Source organism: Leptosomus discolor, chromosome 17 (genome assembly GCF_034619465.1).
Source record: "Leptosomus discolor isolate bLepDis1 chromosome 17, bLepDis1.hap2, whole genome shotgun sequence".
In the NCBI taxonomy this organism is placed as follows: domain Eukaryota; kingdom Metazoa; phylum Chordata; class Aves; order Leptosomiformes; family Leptosomidae; genus Leptosomus; species Leptosomus discolor.
Genome location: NC_141407.1, coordinates 16752958 through 16775557, shown reverse-complemented (window position 1 = coordinate 16775557; position 22600 = coordinate 16752958). Strand labels below are relative to the sequence as shown.

Genomic DNA, 22600 nt, shown 5'->3' with positions numbered 1-22600 from the left:
AAAGCTCCCTAAATAAGCTCCGAGGTATGGACATGAGCCTCTGGGTGCTGGGATGTCACCCAAGTGCATAAGGCTTCGCCATCCTGTGCATGGCTCTGAGCTGTCCCGGGAGTAACAGCACTCGATTTGTCCGCGATGCTGAGTCCTGCCTGTCGCCGTCTCCTTTTTGCCATCGTTTTCCCTGTGAACCCTCAGGCTCAGGTGGGCAAAAGTTCATCTGTTCCAGTGGCCATTTTGCTAATTTTCCTCTAGCCAAGAGCCACATCTGCTGGAGGAAACCTCCCATCTCTGCACAGAAATGTATGCATAAAAAAAGAAAGAGAGAGAAGAAGAAGGAGAGAAGCCCCGGAGTGGCTGGGAAGCTGTCTCTTCGTATTCCAAGCGTGTGGTTCAGGTCTCGTATCGGCGCTGCACAGCCCATCCCAGAGGTGCTCGGTTCACAGTGTTGGTGCAATCTGCCAAACAGACGGATCAGCTAGGAGACATTTCCAAAAGAAGCTGGAACAAGTGGGGAGAGGAAGGAATAAACAGCCTGCAGGGTGGCACGTTCCAGCTCACCCACTGCCAGCCCCGGAGACTCCCATCCTTTCCGTGCAAAATGCCACTAATGGATGTTGAGCTGTGCACCACAGCCCGGCCCTGAGCGCCACAACCTGGCCCTGAGCACCACCACCAGTGCATCACAACTCGCCGCTGTGCACCACCACCCGTGCACCACCACCCTTGCACCACAGCCTGTCCCTGTGCACCACCGCCCGTGCACCACCACCCGTGCACCACGACCCACCCCAGTGCGCCACGAACCGTGCACCACAGCCTGTGTGCTGCAGCTTGTCCCTGTGCACCTCGACCCATCCCAGTGCACCACCACCAGTGCACCACAGCCCATCCCTGTGCACCACTGTCAGTGCACCGCAGCCCGTGCGCTGCAGCCTGTCCCTGTGCACTGCAGCCTGTCCTTGTGCACCACGACCCACCCCAGTGCACCACGAACAGTGCACCACAGCCCGTCCCTGTGCACCACCACCCATGCAGCACAGCCTGTGCACCACAACCCGCCCCAGTGCACCACCACCAGTGCACCACAGCCCGTCCCTGTGCACCACCGCCCGTGCACCGCAGCCCGTGTGCTGCAGCCTGTCCCTGTGCACCATGACCCATCCCAGTGCACCACGACCATCCCAGTGCACCACCACCCATCCCAGTGCACCACCACCAGTGCACCACAGCCTGTCCCTGTGCGCTGCAGCCCGTCCCAGGGCACCACGACCCATCCCAGTGCACCACCACCCATCCCAGTGCACCACCACCAGTGCACCACAGCCTGTCCCTGTGCGCTGCAGCCCGTCCCAGGGCACCACGACCCATCCCAGTGCACCACAAACCCTGCACCCCTGCCTGTCCCCATGCACCAAAACTCAGCCCTGTGCACCCCAACCCCTCTCCGCTCACCCCACCCTGTGCTCCGCACCCCATCCCAGCCACGCCGTGGGCTGCGCTCGCCCCAGCGCCGCGCAGGTGGGTGCCTCTGGCTTTGGTGGCCACCCACCCACCGCTCTGCTTGCCCGGATGGCTGCAGGAGGGGCACGACCTCCCCTGGGGTTGGGTTTTGTGGCCTCCCCTCCCCGCTCGGCCTCCCTCCAGCCCTACCTTGGCTGAGCAGCTGCAGGTTTCGCACCTCCTCGCGCACCTGGAGCTGCAGGACCTGCTGCAGGACCTCCTGCCGCTGCGCCTCGTGCGCGATGCCCATGCGCTGCAGCTTCTCCCCGTTCAGCCGCAGCAGCGCCCGACCTGCAAACACGGCTTCGCTCAGCGGCGTGCCGGGGACGCCGCACAAGTGCAACTCCAATGGGAGCCCATCTTCACACGGGAACAAGGAGGGGGAAAGGGGAGAAGTCCTAAAACGCTCTTTCACCACCCGGACCCGCAGGGATGGGGAAGCCTCACAGGTGGCGCCGCTTTCGGAGAGCACCGGGTGGCAGCTCGAGGTTCCCAGCCTCAGGACAGGGACCGGCTCCGGCCATCACGTAACCCATCCCCGCAGGCAGCAGCTTTCCATTTCTCCGCTCCACCTCCCGCATCAGGGGATGTTTTCCCGAGCGCACGGTCCCCACGCGGGCTGGCCGTCCCGGGGAAATGGGGGTACCCATCAAAATGCATTAGCGTTGCCACCGCCGACCCCGGCAAGCCACTCTCCTCCAGTCCGGGGGCTATTAGATGACGGATTTACAACCAGCTTTTGTCCTTGTTTCCCAGCGTACATTTGCTAATGCTGCCTTTGTTTCCCACGCAAGGGCTGGCTGAGCTCTTGCATTAGGGCTTTGCATCCCTCCCGGGCAGCTCCGGCGCTCCCTTCCCCACCGCTTTCTCCTGGCCCTGGCTGAGCTCTGCTTGGCCATGCATAGGTCGAGGTTGGAAAGGGATGATGCTCAGATGTAGAGGTTAAAGCCACTGTCCCCAGGGGGCAAAGGGGAGGGAGCAGGTCCTAGAGGTAAGCCTCCTCCAAGGACTGGGTGTTGGATTCAGACCCGAAGGAAGCAACTTGGGCTCCAGCTGGGCAGAGATCTTTCCTCTTCTGCACAGATTTTCAGTATTTAAAATATTCCTGTTATGTTAGTCTAGGTGAGGAGAAGACTCTTCCCCATCTTACAAACCACAATCTCCCCTATGCTCATCTTAAACAACCTCCAGCCCGTCCCGGAGCTCACCCGGGTGGCAAATGCCTCCTGCCCACCCCGTGCCTGGTGCCGTGGGGCAGCTCTCACCCCACCTGCACCTCCGTGGGGAGAGGGGGCAGAAATAAGGGGGTGCATCTGCCTTGCAAGCCACAAACCTCCCAACAGCTATTTCTCAGGAGCACGTGCTGAGGGCAATTAGCACTGGGAGTTAATTGTGTCGACCATACCTGTGATGGCGTGGTGGGAGAACGCCTCGACGTAGATGAGATAGTTATGCGGGCAGTGCTTCTTCAGCCATTTGCACACATCCTGCTGGGTCCAGAGCACCACCGGCTTGGCCAGGCTGCCCAGCGTGGGGCTGGTGTGGTAGATGCCGTAGTGGTCGCAGGCACGGCCCTGCGGGAAGCGGGAGGGGAAGGGGTTAGCAGGATTTGGCCACGTGAGGAGGAAGATGCCTCGGCGGGGAGGTCAGCCCACGGGGATGGGGGAGATGCTGGGTGGTGGTACAGGACGGTGGTGACGCTGGCAGACTTTGGCTTTGCACCCTCTGGAGGCGGGGGGAGCGGGGATGGGAGGTCGAGATGGGGTTCCTGCCCTAATAGACCCCACACCCAGGAGCTCCCCGGCCCTCCTGTTGCAGTGAGAGCACCAGCCCCCCTCCCCTGCGCATCTCCCAGCCCAGCAGAGCATCACACAGGCTTGGGAGATGTCCCAGGGGTCCTCAGGGTCCCCCCCCACCCCTTGCCAGGCAGAGAGTGGCACTTGTTGGCAGCTCTCAGTGGGGATGGGGCCAGCGACATCCCAGGGGACAGCAGGTACCGGGGCAAAGCCATCCCCACCAGAAGTCCCCCCGGGAGGCAGCCAGCAGCCAGCTGGTGCCCTGGAGCAGGAGGGAATCTCCTTTTCTCTCCATCTCATCCTCCTTCAACCCTGAGCTGATCGGCCATGACAAAATCCTGCAGCCTCACGGGCATCTAAAGCCACCACTGAACCCTGCAGCCCTTTCTCGGGGTGCTGCCATGCCCAGAGACGCCTGGGATAAACTGAGGTGGCAGTCCTCAGTGCCCCAGCATGCCCTGGCCACCCTCCACCTCCTGGAGACCTCTGCCACACACCCTCACCCCTTGCCAGTACTGCCCTGGCCCCCAACACAAGCTGCTCCCTCCAGCACTGGCCGCCTGACTGTCCTCGGTGCCAGGCACCTTCCTGGTGGCAGGATGGGACCAGGACCTGCAGAGCAGAGGGGATGGAGGGGGAGAAGTGGTGCCCACGGGGAGACAGGGCTTGTCTGACAGCATCCCTCCCTCCTTCCCTCCAGCTGCCTACTGGAGTGGCTGGTCTCACCCCGTAGCTCCATTTTCTCACCCACATCACAGCGACTCCGACCTCACGAGGTCGTTGCAGCCTGGATTTATCCCAGTATGGAGCAAACCAACCGCCTGGAGATGTAACGGCGCAGGGGGACGAGCCCGCTTCTCCTGGGGGGATCCTAAGGCTGGCTGGGAAGCGGGGCTAGGGGATGCCGAAATCCACCTTTTCCTGGTTTTAGCACCCAGACTGGTGAGCTGCCGGCGACGCCGAGACTTCGTCCTCGAGCAGCGCGAGCAAACATCGCTCCTCCAAAGCAGCGCCCTGCGCCTGAGCTGCCGGGACTGTCCTGGGCTGGACCGTGGGCAGGTGGGGATGGGAAAGGCGTCCCCGCTGCCCGCAACGGGAGGGGACCAGTTTGCCGGTGTCCGTGCCAGCACGGTCCTCCCCCGTGTCTGGGACACGGCAGAAGCAGCAGTGGATGCGGGGACAGCACGGGGAAGGTCGACAGCGCTTGGACCACGGTATGCCAACGTCGACCTCCGTGTGTGAACATTGGCTAATTAAGCATGCCTAATAGAGGAGCAGAGATAATTAGTGTAACGGGGACTCCAGACAACCTGCAGTTACTGATACTAATGACACATCCCTGAGAGATGCCAGAGAGGAGGTGGCAGAGGGCAGTGGGGCCCGGCGTGTCCCCCCTGGCCCCGTGCTGGGCATGGCTCACCCAAAGGAGCCCGGCCAGCTGGGCAGGGGCTGCTGCACCCAGGGGAGCATTTGGGCTTGGAAAGGGACTCAAGGAGGGCTTGCCTGTGGCAGCTGGGGACATTCGAGCAAGAGGGAAGAAGGCAAAGAGGCTGTAAATTAATACCCAAGGAGTCCATCTCCAAAGCAGACGGAAAACGCGGGGGCCGATGCGCACAACTTGGTTTCCCAACCAAACCGAACCCCACCTTTGGGTGGGCGGCCGGTAGCTGCCCGTCCCCCTCCAGACAGATCCCGGGAGCCGACTGCCGCTCGGCTCCTTCACACTTGGCTGAGCGCGCCGGAGAGTGTGCCGTGGGGAGGAGGAGGAGGAGGAGGAGGAGGAGGAGGAGGCGATTCGCTCTGGATTCACTAACGAGCCATGATGAGAAGCCGAGGGGCTGGGGGAAATAACGGCGAGCTTCCTGCGAGCTTCCCACAGCTATTACCCGACTAACCCTCCGAGGCACAGGGGGGGGAAGAGGTGGCAAACAAAACGATTTCCCTGGGCACGCTCACGTCTGCGAGCGCTCGGCCCGTCAGGCACAGCCCCACGCTGGGGATCCGTCTCAGCCTCCTGAAACCCTGCGCTGCCGGCTCGGGGTGCAGCATCCCCCGTGGTGGGCAAAGCGCCCCCCACCTCACCCCCCCTTCCCACCGATGGGTCCCCAAGAGAGCCCCAACGCTCCCCGGGTGGGCAGGGGAGGTGTAATGGATCCGGGGCTCGTTTTCCAGCCGGGTGAGCTGCGCTGTCGCTCCGATCAACTCTCAGCCGTGGATATCGAGCGCCGGTGTTGAGGCGAGCGGGCGGGAGGGCTCGGAGGCTGCTTCCACAGGGAGGCAGGAGGTGGCTGGGGGGAGCCAGGTGGCAGGAGCCATCCCCTGGGAGCACGTCACGTCCCTTCTCTCGGGCGTTTTTCCTTGCTTATGGCAAATTTAAAGCCTTTCTGCCCCCCCCCCCCCCCCCGAATCCTTCTGGGAGGCACGCAGAGGCAGATGAACACAGATGCCACCTCGAGAGCGGCTGGCGTGTCCCACTGTCCCCACGCTTGTCGCAGAGGGGCGAGAGGGAAGGAGTCACCAGGGTGCCTGGAGGGGTGACGGGGACGGTGCTCTCCCAGGACAGAGGTCACCGCACCCCTGGGGCTGCCGCTCCTGTGGGCATCGCAGCGTGATGGTGGTGGGGCTGTACCCGCCCCCGTGGGCGCCCTGCTCCCCCTCAACGCCCAAGCGGCCAGGCCCTCAAGATGCAAAAGCATCTCCATATCGGCAGCTGGAAGCTGGGGAATTTCATTTCCCCTCTTTTCTTTCCAGTGATCATGGGCTGGTTGTGCTGTCTCTGGACGCTGCTCCCAGGGCATTATGAAGGGGTTAGGAAGGACCAGGAGCCGCCCGCTGGGAAGATGCTCCTTCCCACGGCCGTGCAGAACCAGGGCAGCAGGCAAACAGCTGGAAATCTTCAGCTCACAGCCTCATTAATGCAATAAAGCTCAGAATTTTAGGAGGAGAACGGCCCAAACCTGGCTAACAGACATACCCAACCACTCTGGGATTTTAAGGCACTATAAGGAATTTGGTTCTGGCACATTTACTACAAAATCGTGATTCCAGCTGCAGGTGTGGAGGGGAGGTGATGCACAGAGCTCACCCCAGCACAGCCCCCAGCCTGAGGATAATAGCTAAATTATGATATCTCTATATATTACTATAATTAAATGCCAAATGATCACGAGGGCTTTCAGCAAAACGGGATCGGAAAGCCTGACCCTGCAGAGAAAGAGGAGACGCTCCTGCGGGGAATCGACGGGATGGGGCAACACGAGGAACCGCGTCCCCCTGGGCAGCCCCGGGGCGGGGGCCGGGGGGCGCGGAGGAGCCCGGCGGGTACCTGCGAGCCCTCGGTGCCCGGCTGCCGCAGGAGCTTGACGGTCCGGCTGCCATCGGCCCGCTGGCTCCGGCCGTCGTGCCAGGTGAGGCTGCTGCCCGGGTTCCTCTGCAGGCGGTAGCTGAGGTTTTCGGCCGAGACCGTGTGCTCCAGGAGGCTGCGGCAGAAGCTGAAGTGAGCGGTGGCGGCGGCGGCTGTGGAGGGAAGGGGGGTGTGAGACGGCCACGGTGCCTCGTCTACTCCACGGGACGCGCTGAGCTTGGGCCGTCCCTCCCCACGGCCAAAATTTCCCCCCTCCTGCCTTCCCTTCTCATTCCCAGGGAGAAAACCCTTTGGCCCACGAACCCACCGGGCGGCACCAGGAGCAGGAGGGCATCGACAAGACGTTTGCCCGCACGGACCCATCGTGAGCGACGCTTGTTTCGACACCCCCCCCCGCCACGCAGGCGTTGGGGACCCGCCGCCGATCTCTGCCGCGGGGTTGTCACCTCCTGCTCCTGCTGGGCGAGACGCTGGGAGGGCAGGAGCCGCTTTCCATGGACCAGGCTGACCCGAAGGTGCTGCCACGGAGGGATGGGGAGCAGATAAAACCCACCCTGGGCAGCCCAGTGGAGAAGGGGACGATGGTTGCTGCCCCCCAGCACAGACTGTGGTTGCTCGGGGATGGCTGCTGCCCCGCAGACACGCAGACCCAAGGGACGGCCAAACACCAGCCCATCAATGATGACCCACGAAGAGGCATTTACCCACAACGAGTAGTTTTTGTCCCTGACTCCTTGTGTTTTAATAAGCTGAGAGTATTTGGGTTGCAATAAGGCTGCAAAGCTTTGCTTTGGGGGGGGGGCTGAAGGGGCCCGGCTGCTGTGGGAGGAGGACGAGTGGGTATTAGGGGCTCAGGCGCTCGTCTGCTCTGGATAAAAGCCAGCCGGCTCGACATAAGCAGCGCTGATCTCCAGAAGCAAAGACCAGAGCATCCCCCAGCTCACCTGCTCCCACCGCAGCAAGCCGGGGAAATCACGAACCACCACCGAAAGCAGAGCAGCCCCCAAAGGAGATCCGCCTCCGGGGATAACCCACCCTGGGAGGGCAGAAGGGCTGGAGAAAACCGGCTGCAGCTCGGTTTTGTAATTAGTGGGTTTTAAGAGGGAAGAGATTTCAGAGACCTCTTGAGCATCTTCATGCAAGAGGAGACAAACTGGCCAAAAAGAAGTCAAAATGGAGCACAGAATGGGTGTTAGTGTGCCCCAGGTTATCCAGACCACATCACACCGCCTTGCTCCTTAAACACACCCAGCGACACGCATTGCCGCGGGGAAACTGAGGCAGGGGACCTGACCAATGGCTGGGGGAAGGGATGGCAAACAGGCTGAAGGGAGATCCACGGAGAGGCTTGGTGTGGAGCAGAGGCAGAGTTGGCAGGGGTGGTCTCTGTGTCTGTCTCGGGTGACGGGGATGTCTCCGATGGTTTCCTGCAGCCTCAGACACCTCAGACCCGGTGGGCAAGGACAGCAGCAAGTTGTGCTCCCTCCAGCCAACGATGGCTGAGATGCCACCAGCTCTCCTGCCCCCAGCACCCGGAGCACCCAGCCCTGGGCTGGGCTACCCCTGAGCTGAAAACTGCCTGTCCTGCTGGGCGTTGGGGGCAGATACGGACCCGGCAGGTCCGGCGGGGGGGGGCTGGTGCCAGAGCTGTGTCCTTCGGCTTCCCCAGGACTCGCTGCAGCAAGGCTTGGTGAGGGAGCAGAGGGGAAGGGGGCTCTGGCCATCAGGACCTACATCCATGGGGAGCTCTAGAGTCTCTGCTGCCAGCAGCAGGATGTGGCATCCACGCTCCTCCAGCAAACACGGCTGGAGGCGAGAGAGCCGGAGCGAGAGCAGATGGGAGACGGGGGGAAAGATGAAGGGAAAAACAAGCCGAGGAGAAAGGCAGGGCCAGGAGCACCCGCGGCACCGCGCTCCCCATCGGGGGCAGACGGCTGCTGCCCTGGAGCCTGGAGCCCCTGGCAGCTCCTCCGGCAGCTCCTCCGCAGCCTCCCGCTCCCCAGCCCAGCCCTTGGGTCCCAACTTTCTCATCCCTCGACATGGGTGAGGGTAAGGGGTGCCGAGCCAGGGCACGAGGGAGCATTTCGGAGCAAGGGAAGGATGGGGGCAGAGGAGCCCCGCGGCAGGGCAGCCCCTGGGCTGGCTCCACGCAGGGACATGGGGGGCGGCCTCCAACGTGGGCTCTCTTCTCCTTCCCGTGCCGTGCCCGGGAGCAGCCACAGCAAAGCCACGAGCACCCAGCCGCCCTCCATCCATCCCCTCCGCTTCTCCTTCTGCTGAGCCGCAGGCTGTGCCCACCGGCTGGGGATGCACATGCAGCGTTTCCCCCCAACCCTACTGGCCCCGCAGCCCCCCGGCCATGCCCTGCAGCCCCTCTCACCTGGCTCGGGTGGTCCCTGCGAGCTGCGGATGGTGGAGACGCAGCAGAGGGATGGCCGGCCCTGCTGCATCTCGGCGGGAGGAGGGATGCGCACGAGCGCTCGGCACCGGCTGTCACAAGCACGGCTCCATCCCTGCCTCCCCTCATACCTCGTCCACACCTGACTGACTCCTCCGATCGCCTCCCTCCCGCTGCCAACAAATGGTGGCTGCACGCTCGCCCCAGCTCCAGCCCTGGGCAGCCCCCAGCTGGCCTCGTACGGGGAGGGGGAGGTGAATGACACCCCCTCCCTGCTGCCCCGTGGGCGTTTGATCCGGAGAGATGCTCGGCGTTTTCCTCGCGTGCTCCTGCCTAATCCCACGGCAGGGCCAGCTGGCACTGGGAGGGATGGGAAGCCTGGGGGGCTGCTGCGGGGGGACGCTGGACCCGTTGGCCATCGAAGCGCCCCGGGGCTGAGCGGAGCTGTGGCAAACTCGTGAGCACCGGGGTCACCGGTGGCTCGGGGCTTTCAGGATGCAGGAGGAAAAGAAAAGAGGGAGCGCGGTGATGAGCATCCTTTCTGGGCAGGGGCTGCGGGGCTCAGCGTGGTCTGCTCCTGCACCCGGCCAAAGCCATCGGGGTTATGGCCATGTCTGGGGTCCGGGCAGAAGGGGGGTGCCCACAGCCGGCAGCACAGGTTGGTGAGCAAATGCTGTGCTGAACCCCAGAACGGGGCTGCAGGAGCCTTCAGGCTGGCAAGCTGGAACAGAGAGGGGAGAGCTCGGCTCTGGTCCCCCAACATCCACTGTGCCCCCGTCTTTCTGGGTTGATGGTCCCTGCACCTCATGTGGTAGCCCCGTGCGATGGACACCCCACCGCCTGCTCGCGGGCTGGGGAATCGCTGCCGGCTCATTTTGTCTCAGGGGCTCTTTGATGCATTTTGGGCACCTCACCAACCACAAGGGATGGGTGGAGGGGGAGGCCAGGGGCCGGGTCACCACAGGGGTGACCAGCAGTCACCTGCCCAGGGCGGTGGGAGGGGGTCTGTGGCAGCGGCAGGGACAGACACCGCTCCCTCCCTCCGCCTGGCACGCCGCCGCTCCCTTTCCTTCTCCAGACACTTTTATGGCTGGTGAAACGTGAGTGCTGGAGCGGCTCAGAGCAGCAGCCGCCGCTGCCGGGCAGAGGGATGGGAAACCTCCCAGGGATGGAGACCTTGGGGCCGGACGTGGCAGCACGCACCGGCAAAAGCACCCCCAGGTCGGTCCCAAGGTGGGCACGAGCTGGTGGCTACCAGGAAACTGGCTTCGAGCTAACTTTCTGGGGGTGCTGCCTGCCTGGTGTCGGGGACCTGCCCTGGGGGAAACGGCAGCAGGCAGCCAAGCTGCGGGAGGAGCAGGCAAGGGCACGGAGAGGGGAGCCCAGCTCTTGGACAGACAACACAACCAGCTCCTTCCTCTGCCACCGCTTCCCAGCATGGCCTCGGGGATGTCCCTGTGTCTTTGACGCCGTCGCACACGTGGGTGTCCCACAGACGTGTGCCCTCCCTCTGGGGACACGTCTGTAGGCAGCTGCTGTGGGGGGCAGCCAGGCTTCCCGGGATCAGGCAGGCTTCCCGGGATTAACGGCGGGCCCTGGGAGAAGCTTGGAACAAGCTTTGCGAGGAGCAAAAATCCCTTTGTCGGTTCGCCGGGCTCCTGGTGTCTGGGAGGGAACGAGACATTTAGCACCAAATGGGGCGAGAGGTTTGCCTACAGTTGGAGAGCGATTCGCAGGGAGCTGGTCGTCCCTCTTGTGTTCTTCCAGGCAGGTGAAGGGTGGATGAGACCAGAATTCTCCGGGGATTCCTAGGATGGGGAATCCGCTCTGCTCATGGAGCAGCTTTGCGAGGGACTCGTCTCGCTTTTAGCAGCATCTGCAGGAGCCATGAGCCTCGCTGGCACTGCCATTACCCTGGTCCCCTCCGTCCCTTCCATGTGGCTTCGCCCTGGTGCAGGGCAGAGGTGCTGCTTGCGCTGGCAGAGCCCCCGGGGAGACAGTGATGCTCTCGGGGATCCCCCCAGTGCGTGTAATCTTTGAAGCTGTACCCCTAGGATGTCCTTATGGACCAGATCCTGCCCTGAGCTATTCCTTAAGACCTGCTGGCCCCGAGGAGGACAAGACCACATTCAGAGAGGACTGACACCCCCTCTGGCCCTTCTAGGTTCCCCTGGGGCGTACTTGGCCCAGGCTCTGGCTGCAATGAGCATCGCCCCAGCATTTCCCTCTGAATTCTCTGCTCGCGGAGGTGAGAGGGGAGCCCCGCTCAGGGATGGAGCTCAGGCTGGTGGCTGCTCCCCGCTGGTGTCTCCCGAGGAAGGGAACAAAAGGCAGATGCCCTTTCTGTCCTCCCCCTGCAGCCCAGGGTGCACATCGGGGAAGCGTGCATGGGTGCTGGCTGCCTGCCTGCAGAGGGGCAGGGGACCCCGAGGCACAGCTTTTGGGGGGGACTCTGCATGTCTTTGGGGGTGTCTGTGCTCCTGAGCCCACTGTGGGTACTGTCAGGAGGTCCCCCAGCACCCCAGGACAGGGGATCTCTGGAGGGTTGGGGATGGAAGAGAGTGTGGGGTGAAGGCAGCAGGCAGGGTGTCGGGATAGGAGGCAGGCGCGGGAGCCCACAGGCAGGGACACCTCTGCCTGCAGCGAGCCCCCTTCCACCTCGACACGCTCTTCCCGGGGGTCCTGCCCCAGTCCAGCACCCCAGGCCTGCCCTGCCCTCACACCTGCACCCCCTCGCTCCACCAAATTTCCCAGTTCAATTCGTAATACTGGGGGTAGGGAATGGGGACAGACCCTCCCCCGGGTGCTGAGGGTAGCAAAGGGGGATGTGGAGGGGCAGACCCCCGGGATGGAGGGCAGAGCTCTGGGATGGAGGGGGCAGCGCTGGGGTGTAGGGGATGGATAAAAGACCCCCAGGATGGAGGGAGAAGCACTGGTGGGGGATGAAGGGCAGAGCCCTAGTATGGAGGGGGCAGCGCTGGTGGGGAAATGAGGGACAGACCCCCGGGATGGAGGAGCAGCACGGGGGGGCAATGGAGGGGGAGCAGCGGGTGGGGGGATGAAGGACAGATCCCCAGGATGGAGGGGCAGCACTGGGGGGAATGGAGGGGAAGCACTGGGGGAGGAGGATGAAGGCTAGACACCCAGGATGGAGGGGCAGCACCGGGTGCGGGGATGAAGGACAGATCCCCGGGATGGAGGGGCAGCACTGGGGGAGAGGGGGGGGAATGGAGGGGAAGCACGGGGAGGGGGGGGATGAAGGACAGACCCCAGGATGGAGGAGGCAGCGCCGGGTGGGGGGATGAAGAACAGACCCCCAGGATGGAATGGCAGCACTGGGGGAGAGGATGGAGAGCAGACCCCCCCGGCATGGAGGTGGCAGCACCGAGGGAGGGGATGGAGGGCAGACCCCCGGCATGGAGGGGGCAGCCCCCCAGGGCCGTGCCCGCCGCTTTTGGGGCTGGGGGAGGCGCGTCCCGCCGCGCACCTGAGCCCACCCCCCCCCCGTGCCCGGTACCTTCCATGTCCTTGGGCCGGCCGCAGCTCATCCTCCGCGCCGCGGGGCCGCGCTCAGGCGGGGACGGAGCCCCTCGCCCCCCACCCCCCCCCGCCCCCCGCCAGCGCCGCCGCCGGCACCGGGCGCTCCCGGCCCGCCCCGCCCCGGTGCCCGCGCTGGGGGCGGTGCCGCGCTCCGCCACCCCCGGGCGCTCCGCCCGCCGCGCCGCCCGCCCGCCCCGCGCTGCCGCCCGCTCCCTTCCCCGAGGGTGCCCCGAGCGTCCCCCCGGATCCCCGCCCGGAGGCCACCGGGCATCACCCCCCGGATCCCCGCCCGGAGGCCACCGGGCATCATCCCCCCGTTCCCTCCTCGGAGGCCACCGGGCATCACCCCCCGAGTTCCCTCCTCGGAGGCCACCGGGAATCATCCCCCCCGTTCCCTCCTCGGAGGCCACCGGGCATCACCCCCCCCGTTCCCTCCTCGGAGGCCACCGGGTGTTATCCCCCCCAGTTCCCCGCTCGGAGGCCACCGGGCATCACCCCCCCGTTCCCTCCTCGGAGGCCACCGGGCATCACCCCCCGAGTTCCCAGCTCGGAGGCCACCGGGCATCACCCCCCCGTTCCCTCCTCGGAGGCCACCGGGCATCACCCCCTGAGTTCCCTCCTCGGAGGCCACCGGGCATCACCCCCCCGTTCCCTCCTTGGAGGCCACCGGGTGTTATCCCCTCCGTTCCCTCCTCGGAGGACACCACTGGGCATAACCCCCAGATCCCTTCCCAGCCTGGGGCACAGGTCCTGGGGACACCAGGGTGCAGTGGGCACCGTACACAGGGGTTTGCTCATGTTTGCCGTGGGCACAGAGCGGAAAACAATGCCTGGTTTTTCCCTCCTCCCCAAATCTCTCTCTATCCCTGACTTACAGCTCCCCGGGTGGGTGAAGGAGGGCGCTCGTCCCCGTGTGCGCAACACGGGCTCTGGTGGGTGGCCTCACTGTGAGCAGGCACCCACCAAACCTCACCGGAGCATGGTGCGCCGGCACGGAGCAGAATGGCATCACCAGCACCCATCGCCTTGCAAAGGTGGAGCATCCTGGCACGGGCATCTGCTTGCCCTCGTCCTGGGCGCCCAGCGGTGTCCGTGTCCCTGTCCCACCCCAGCGTGGGATAACCGCGGGGTGCACAGCCGGACCCTCTGCGGCTGCGGGGGCTGACAGGGACGGTCCCTGGCTGGCAGTCAGGTGCGATAGCCGAAGGCAGGCACCTCCGAAAACACCCGTGGGGTTACCACCCCGGCGGAGTGATGGGTGCTGGTGATGCCCTGTCACAGACCTCCCCCAGCACCGGGCAGCACCCTCGCCCTTGCTTTAAGAGGAGGAAAACTCAGGTTTGCAGGATGCTGCTTCCAAACCCACGCTCCCTTCTTGGTGAACGGCTCCGGCACAGTTAATGCGCATCACGTGGCGACCAACGGCCACGGGCTGGGGCTGTGAAGGTGCAGCGGGTGGTGGTGACCTTGCACGTGGCCTCACGCCAGGGGTTGTACGGCTCTTCGTGGCACGGGTATGGCTACGGCGTAAAACCCACTCGGATCCAGGCTACGCAGCTGTGTGTGCGTGCGTGCAGCGCTTGCAAAAATGGAATTCAGCTCCTTGAATTAATACGAGCCTTCCAAATTTTTGGCTGCTCGCTCAGGACCTGCTTCAGATGGGGCTTAAGCCCCCGGCCAGGCTCAGCTCCGCGCTGTGAACCAACCGCGCTGCCACGCGGGGACATCAGGCCACGCACCCTGCAAACAGGCTGCCCCTAAAACACCCCCTCAGCCCCTCTGTTAGCATTCCTCCTCCGACTGCAAGACAGCAGTCAGGGCTCATTGCAGTCATCTGACTCCATCAAATAAAGAAGGAACGTATTTTCCATCACTATGAAATTCCCAGTTCTCCCTCAGCCTCTGTCTACACACGGAGCTTTCAAGCCATGGCAGAAATCTTGCAAGAGAAATATGGTTAAAGACAGGCCTTGGCAGGAAAAGGCTAATCTCGCTTGAAAAATGTGTGCAGATTATGCCAAGCTGTTATTAAAAATAAGTGCTCCACCGTTTCCAGCCACTGCTTTCCCGGATTTTTCTGGTAGCAATTGCACTTCTCCAGGAAAGGTTTCCAGCGTTTGGGGGAAGGAATTTGTTTCCTCATCATCATTTGCAAACAGAGGCAGTGCCAGCCTAGCACCCTGATGATGCCCAGTGATGCTGCAGTGGGGTCTGGGTGTGTGGGGAAGCCCAGACCACCCATCCATCTGGAATCCCAAAGGATTTTCAGGAAAACCCAGTGCCTCGGGGCTGCCTGGGGAGGGCTGGGGAGATGGCGTGATCCTGCACATCCCGGTGCCTGCTCCGTGCTCCAGCATCATTCTTGGGTTATCAACTCAACCCCTCCCAAGCTGCAGCATCTCTTAACGAGCCCCAGCAGCTCTGTCCTAGGTTTTGGTCTGGTTTTGGGTCTTTTAACGTCTGACCGAGGGTTTTCTGCAGTTAAACAGGAGGAAAAAAACATGTGAATTTAACTTGAACCCGGAATACAGCTCAAAGCACCCATCAGAGGCCCCTTTCCCCCACGCATTGGTGGGGTGGGAAGGCGATGAGCCGGGGACACCAGCTCCGTAAGCCCCGGACCTCCAGGTTTCCCCTCTGTGTGTGCATGGATTTGGGTCGGGAGAGCACCAATGTCACCGTGGGCCCCGTCCCTCCCCTCCGCCAGCCTCTGGAGAGGGTGCAAGGACGGGATGATTCAGCATGTTCGTTTTTTTTCAGAGAATAAAGGAAGTAATTAAACATCAGCTTTCCTCCCGCCGCAGCCCGGCGAGGATGAGAGGGAGAAGATAAAAAGCCTTCAGACGGAAGTTATTTGTCTAAGGAGAAAAGTGGCTAATTTCTCTGTTGCTTTGCTTGTCTGCTCGTTAATGAAACCCGCTCGTCAGCAGGAAAAGGGAGCGCCCAGCGAGGGGGGAGGAACCGCGCCAGCCGGCGGTGGCCGGGCAGGTGGCCATGGGTGGCCTCGAGCCATCCCATCCCCATCGGGACGGCACCTTCGCCTTCACAAAGCCCCCGGTGGCATCCGGACGACACTGGGCTGGGGGCTGCAGAGGCAGCTGGGGGGCGGGGAGCCCCCCCCGACCACAGCCCCACGGGTTGGTGACCAGCGCTCGAGCGCCAAACCCCACGGAGGGGTTTTCTCAATTCCCAAATTTTTGTGCAAAGAGTCTGAAATGAGTTTGTTAAGGCACTTGCAGGGAGGCAGAATCGAAAACAGCTTCGTGCCTGAAGCCTCCTGCCTGGCGCGGGGTGATGGATGGCGCTCAGCTCGACTGGGCATGGAAATATTTAGTGTTACGAAAATCTCTCCCTGAAAATAATTTATTTTCACGCTGACAATAAAGCACCAAAGCTCCTTGCTGCAGGGTGGGGGGTGCTTCAGGTGGCACCGAAGCTCCGGCTGGTAAAGCCGAGGTGGTGCCTGGGGTCTCCTTCGTCCCCGGCCGGGCAGGACACCCTCCCACCGCTCGCACTGCGGGTTCTGCACCTTCCCGAGGACGATGATTTACTGGCAGAAGACGTTCGAGGCATCGCTCCCTGTTTTCTGTTCCCTGGGATGCAGAGGGGGGCTTGAGACTATGGAAGCTCTTTCATTTGGAGGCTGATATAGATGTATTTCTAATTGGATTTTGGCACGTCACGGTTATTTTCCAGGCAGCCTGTAATTATTTGAGAGCGTAGCCCAGATCACCTCCTTCCTCTCAGCACAGAGGGTTGTTTTTTTGGGTTTGTTTTTTTTTTTGTAATGTTGTTTCCCAAAATGCAATTGTGAATTTGCACCTTAATCCGAAGAGAGGACACCCGCGATGCCATCGTCCGCAAGGGCACAGCGAGGAAGCGTGCTTCTCCTTTCCCAGCTCGTAATCAATTCACAGCAAGAATAAAAAAGTCAAAGCCATATTTTAATTCTTTCCAGTAAGAAAAAAAAAGAAACAAAACATGTCTCTTTTAAGCAGCTGCTCTGTGCTGGTGGGTGTTTTGCGAGCTGGGGAGGTTTTGCCCACCCTGCTGTCTCTCAGCCCAGCCCGTGCAGAGGTGCTGAGCCCCGCAGAGACGCAGGGCAGCCCGTGCACCACCTTGGCACGGCCAGATCTCCCCACAACCCCGGGGCCGGGGCAGAGGAAGGCAGTCGGATGCTGTTCTCAGGCTTTTCCTCTCCCAACTGAAACTTGATGAAATTGCTGTTGGTTTTGTTGGGGTTTTTTTTACATCTGTTGCAATTTTGGGGGGCTAAAATAATTTCATCCGGCTCTGTCTGCTCCCCATTGGGTAACCAAAGCTGGAGCAGGTTGGATCCTGCCGTCCTCACCAGGGGATACCCCCCCCAGGCCAGGCACCGCCATCACCCCAGCGCTACAATTATTATTTCAGTGCCCAAATGAAAACCATCATCTGAGCAAACTTTTCCAGCACCCAGCCGCTAACCAGCGTGAGCGAGTTAACGGCCGTACCGCAGCCCCGCTCCGCCTCAGCGGCCTGGAGTTCTCCGTTTTCTTCCAGCCCGATTTCAGGGCTCGCCAGCTGCATTCGAGCGCTTACAGAATCCGATTTATTATTTACGTCGCAAGGTACAGCCAAGCTCGAATTGATTTGCTGTGCTCTGGTTGCCACCGCACGCTGGTGTGGGAGCCGGCAGCTGGTGGCACGTGCAGCCGGGCTGCAAAACCAGGGGCTCAACAGTCGGGGAACGCTGGGCTTAAAGCTGCCCGTGCACCCTGGTGCTCCACGGGCTGCTCCACCTTTGGTTGCATCCCGTGGGATGCAGGGAGAGCTGGTCCTGGGGGGTGGGGGGCAGTGGGATGGATTTGCTGGTTTGTGTGTCCCCCCCCCCCCCAGGGTCATCACCCTGGTGCTGCAGAGATGATCAGGCAGTTGTGATGTGTCCCCCCTCGTCGGAGCAGCCTGGGGCTGGGGGATGGGAGGGGGTGAAGAGACAGCGTTTTTTAGGAAGGAGCTGTGGATGGGAGCACAGAGGAGACGGAGAGAGCAGAAGCGATGGGAAATACCAGAACTGGGAAACAACAGGGAGCCCTGGTGTTTTGGGGGGGGGCTTAGCAGGCCTTCACCTTCATCTGCACCTCCACCATCACAGTCAACTTCACCATCACCTCCACTTCCACCTTCACCTCCACCTCCACCATCACCTCCATCTCCACTTTCACCTCGACCTTAACCATCACCTTCACCTTCACCATCACCATCTCCTTCACCTCCACATCCACTATCACCTCCACCTTCACCTCTACCTTCACCATCACCATTACCTTCACCATCACCTCCACCTTCACCTCTACCATCACCATCACCTCCACCTCCACCTTCACTCCTTACCTCACCCACGGTCAGAGCTTGCAATGCCTTGGGTGGCAGAAATGAGCAAAAACCCCCCAAACCCGAGCTGTTACTCTGGGGCAATGGAGACCAGAGGCAGGAGGGGCTCAGGCAGCTTTACTGATGGCTGAATCATTGGAGATGGACCAGGACTGGGACCACGGGCACGCTGCCCTCGGCACAGGGACCCTCTGCACCCACCTCATCTGGATGTCCAGATCACCAAGCACTTTGGGAAATAGTGGTCCATCTCCAAGAGCTCTTGACTTTAGACATCCTGGGATGAAAAGGTGATTTTAATGAATGCCGTTCGGGTAGCACGATCAGCACGCTGCTGGCAAGCAACCTGCACCCTTGAGCTTTCTCCCACGTAGGGATTATTCCCAGCAAATCTCCGGCTGACGCCAGCTCCGCTCTCTCGATTGCCAAGGGTGTGAGCTCCGTGTTAAGACCCTCTAGCAGCCTCCGCTAATTCTCTCCGAGCTCTCAGGCGGCTTCAGAGGAGACGTTCAAAGGCACCTCGCTCCCTCCCTGCTGCGGTGGGAACTCGGCACCTGCCCGCCGCCGGCTCCGGCGAGGCTCCCTGCCGCGCCTCGGTGCTCGGCTCGGGGCGCGCAGGGGAGCAGATGCTGCAGACGCGTCCTCGGGGCCGCTCCGCATCGTTGCACGGGACTAATTAAAATTTCAGGAAGTATATTTACCTAATGCGGAGTTGATTTCGCTAAGTAGGACATCCTGTCTTCAGAGGATTTCACGGCACGGGGTGATAATCAAGTGAGAACAGGCTCCAAAAGTGTTAATTTAGCAGCTGAGCCGACAGGGATTAAAAACAAGCCCCTGTTTTAGTCTTTTCTCACACTTCCACGTCTGAAATCCAAGTAATCATCCCATTTGGGAGCGCAAAGCAGCGGCACCTCCACCCAGCAAGCACCGCGCCGGCCGCAGGTGTAAACGTGCCTGCGGCTGCCGGGGCTGAATTCGGTCTCTTTTACCTCCCAGGGGTCAACCGAGGAGCTCGCACTGCTCCAGGTGTCCCCCCCCTGTGCCCCCAGACACCCCTGGGATGCCCCGTCCCCGTGCACGGTGCTGGCACCGGCCCATGGGCAGGTGACGCTGGGTTTCTGCTCCAGGTTTGCAGGCAGGAGTTTGCCAGGCAGGAGTTTTTGGCAGGCAGGCACCGGGAGATGGTGCTTGGGCAGCAGCCTCGCCGTCGATCCTGCCCCTGCGCTGGGCGATGGATATTTAAAAACATGAATTTCCAGCTTTGGGAGAGCCCTGGGGTTTGTTTTCCCGTCGTCCCGGGAGAAGCCACCACCGCCTCCGCTCTCCCCCCGCCCCGGGGACACAGAGGTGGCTTTGTGCGAGCGAGGGGGGCCGTGGCGACCTCCCCACAGCAGCCCCCGCCACGGGCTGGGCAGCAACTCGCTCGGCTTCGGGCCAGCTCCTGAGCCGCCCAGCGCTCAGCGGGATCCGCAGTAAATGAGCTTGGCCTCGCGTTCCCCCCTCAGTGATTATTTTTCACTTTCAAGCCTTTGCGAGCGCTGATACACCCGCCCGTGCCAGCGAGCGCAGCCTCCCTTGCCCCCCCTCGCTTTTTTTGGCAAGGTGGGCAGCAACGGAGCTCGGGGAGCCCTAAACCAGAAGCGAGGGGGACTCCGTGCAGCCAGGAGAGAGGAGTGACCGACAGCGGCTGCCGTTGGTGGCTCCGTTCCTCCGGGGTTTTCTTCCCCATCCACGAAAACGCCGCGGAGGGAGATCAGACGCGCGGGGCCGACGCGCAGACCCGGCAGCAGGCCCGTGCGGGTGGTGCGTCACGTTTGCACGTGTAACGGGTGCCGTTACCCCTTCGCCGCTTGCCCCAGGGTGAAAGCCTCTCCTCCCCGCATCTCGCCCCGTTTCGGGGTGTTTTTGCGGGGCAGAGCAACACCCACAGCGCAGCCGCCCCCGCTCCTTCCCACCGTGGCACCGTGGGGACCGGCCACCTCTCGCTTGATGCCCAAGGCCACTTTGCTGCCACCCAAGGAGGAGCTCGGGGCTGTCTCCCCCCTCCTCGGCTTCCCACCCCACCACCCCTCGGCTGCATTAGTTGGAATAACCCCTGACTGACAACCCCGCGGGGCTTTCGGCCCCGTCCCGGCAGCAGCCCAGTGCCAGGGCTTGGGTAGCAAAGGGAAACCCCAGGAGAACCCTGTGGGGGTGTCCGAGGAGCTGGTGAGGATGCTCAAGGGCCATGAACTGGTCATCCCTGCTGTGCTCCAGCGCCGCTGGGAGATCAAACCAGAGCTCCCAGCGCACAAGGTCAGTGGGATGGAGAGCGGCTCAGGGCCACGCTGGTGACCAGCTGCTGGCTCGCCCCAGTACTTAACAAACCCCGGGCGCATGCAGAGAGATGGTTAAAAATCATTGATTTTATTCAAGCTGTAAATTATTCCGAGTTTTCTCCTTGATTGGAGCGTGCGTGTGCTGCAGACGCCAGGGAAACCTTCCCGCCCATGTGCTGGAGTTGTGTAAAGAGAGAAGATTCACAGCCCTAAGACCAGCGATGGTGGGGTCACCCTGCCACCATCCCTCACCTCAGCACCTTCAGATTTTCAGGAAATATCCCCCGAAGTGAAATCCTTGAAGCTTCCACAGCCTCAGCAGAGACCAGGCGCTTCCCTGCTCTCCCCGTCCCTGCCACAGCTTCTCCCCTCGGCTCCAGAAGGTTCCTGGTGGCTGCTGCTGGGAGGAACGGGGTGCCCTTCATCCCCCATCCCTTCCTCCCCTGGCAGGGACAGGGATTTATCCACCCCCCCAGCCAAGATCTGCTGGGTTTCACTTGGTGCTCGATGACACGGGGTGGGCTGGAGCACGGCTGCAGCATGAGAACGCTCAGGGTGTACAGAAGAGGCCGGACTTGCTGGGGCAGCAACATCTTTTATTAGCTCCACCGTAAAAACCGTAAGAGCTGGTGGGGGCTGACGGGCCCTTCTCCCAGGGCCAAATCCTGCCCTAGCGGGGAAATGGTCCCCAGCTGCACGGAGGGGCTTTGCAGAGGCGGCGGGGCCGGGTTTTCCTGCAATGGGGAGCAGAGCAGCCGCTCAGGACAGCCCCCTGCAGCACTGGGAGGGGGTTCAGGGGGTCCCACATCCCTCCCTGGCGCTGGGGATGCTCCCACGGGCTTTGCCCTCGCTCCAGGGTGCCCGGCCAGGAGAGCTGGAATGCTGCAGCCTCCCTGCCCCCCCTCTCTCTGCCACCCCAACTGTTTGGCAAAAGTGATTTTGTAATTTATTTTTTTTTTCCTCCAGCAAAACCCAAAAATAGATTGATGGGAAGTGGCTGGGGGCTGGGTTGCCATTAGCATGCAAAATGGGGCTATTTGTCTTCCCCACAGCTGGTTTCTGCTGGAACGTTGGGAAAGCTGGCAGGGACCGGCAGCGGGAGGCAGGGCTGGGTGCTGGGGTGGGGGCTGCGGGATGGCAGACAGCCCCTAAACCATCCCCAGGGCCCTTCGGCACCCCTCTCGCTCCCCCTTGCCCTTGTGATCCGTGACCCCGAGCCTCTCCCAAGGGACAAGGACCCTCCAGTTCTCGGTTACAGCTGGGCACGGATCTCACGGAGACTTTGCTGAGCGCCGGCGGATAAATCCTGACACCCCCAGCGGGGGTGGGCAAGAGAAACCTGGCTGGGGAAACTGAGGCAGGAGCCCCTGGGAGATCCTCGGGTCCCCAGGGAGGAGGGGTGCTGCAGGCAGAGGGGCTGCTGCTCTGCCCACCCCCGAGAGGCCGGATCCCTGCACCCCAAAGGGCTGGATGTGTGCCCCCCATCCCCACGGGGTGCCTCGACTCCTCTGCCACGGAGCGAGAGTCCCCCCGGGCTGGCGAAGGGATGAGCCCCAAAACCCGCTGGTGCTCACAGAGATAATTTGTCTTGGAAATCGTTAGCGGAGGGGAGCGGGGGGGAGCGAGGGCTGGGGAGGGATGAGGGTGAGCTGTGCCGGGGGCTCCATCCAGCTCTGGGCCCTGCTGGGATGTTTCTGGCCCCTTTTGTCCCTTTCCCCCCCCCCCTAGTCGGGCTGGGGGGTTGCTAAATACGTGGTGGTGGCTTCGCTCCCCAGCAGAGACGCGCACCTCCCGGGGATGCTCCAAGCCATCCTCAGCAGCTACGTGTTTCCTAATAATAGTAATAATGGTAATTCCTATGAATTTTAAATGCCATGAGAGCACAGCTTCAGCATCCCCAGCATCCCCAGCCCCCATCATCCCTATCCCCATCATCCCTTTCCCCATCATCTCCATATTCCCCTCATCCCTATCCCCATCATCCCCCTCATCCCCATCCCCCTCATCCCTCTCCATCCCCATCCTTCTCATCTCCATCATCCCCCTCATCCCCTATTGTCCCCATCATCCCCAGCCCCATTATCACCATCATCCTAATCCTCATCCCCATCATCCTCATCCCCATATTCCCCATTATCCCCATCATCCTCATCATCCCCATCCCCATCATCCTCATCCCCATATTCCCCATAAACATCATCCCCAGCCCCATTATCCCCATCATCCTCATCCTCATCCCCATCATCCTCATCCCCCATCGTTCCCATCTCCCTCATCCCCATCATCCTCATCCCCATATTCCCCCTCA

General features: G+C 62.0%; 1 protein-coding gene across 1 annotated transcript; it reads right to left on the bottom strand.

Annotated features, from left to right (window-relative positions):
- Nucleotides 1-390: 390 nt before the first annotated feature.
- SAMD10 (sterile alpha motif domain containing 10) lies at nt 391-9110 on the bottom strand. Its single transcript, XM_086474602.1, has 6 exons — nt 9041-9110; nt 8959-8961; nt 6622-6812; nt 2906-3074; nt 1651-1791; nt 391-455 (listed from the first exon to the last, which is right to left on the bottom strand). The coding sequence occupies exons 1-6, from the start codon at nt 9108-9110 to the stop codon at nt 391-393; spliced, it is 639 nt and encodes a 212-aa protein (XP_086330728.1).
- Between the last annotated feature and the right edge of the window lie 13490 nt (nt 9111-22600).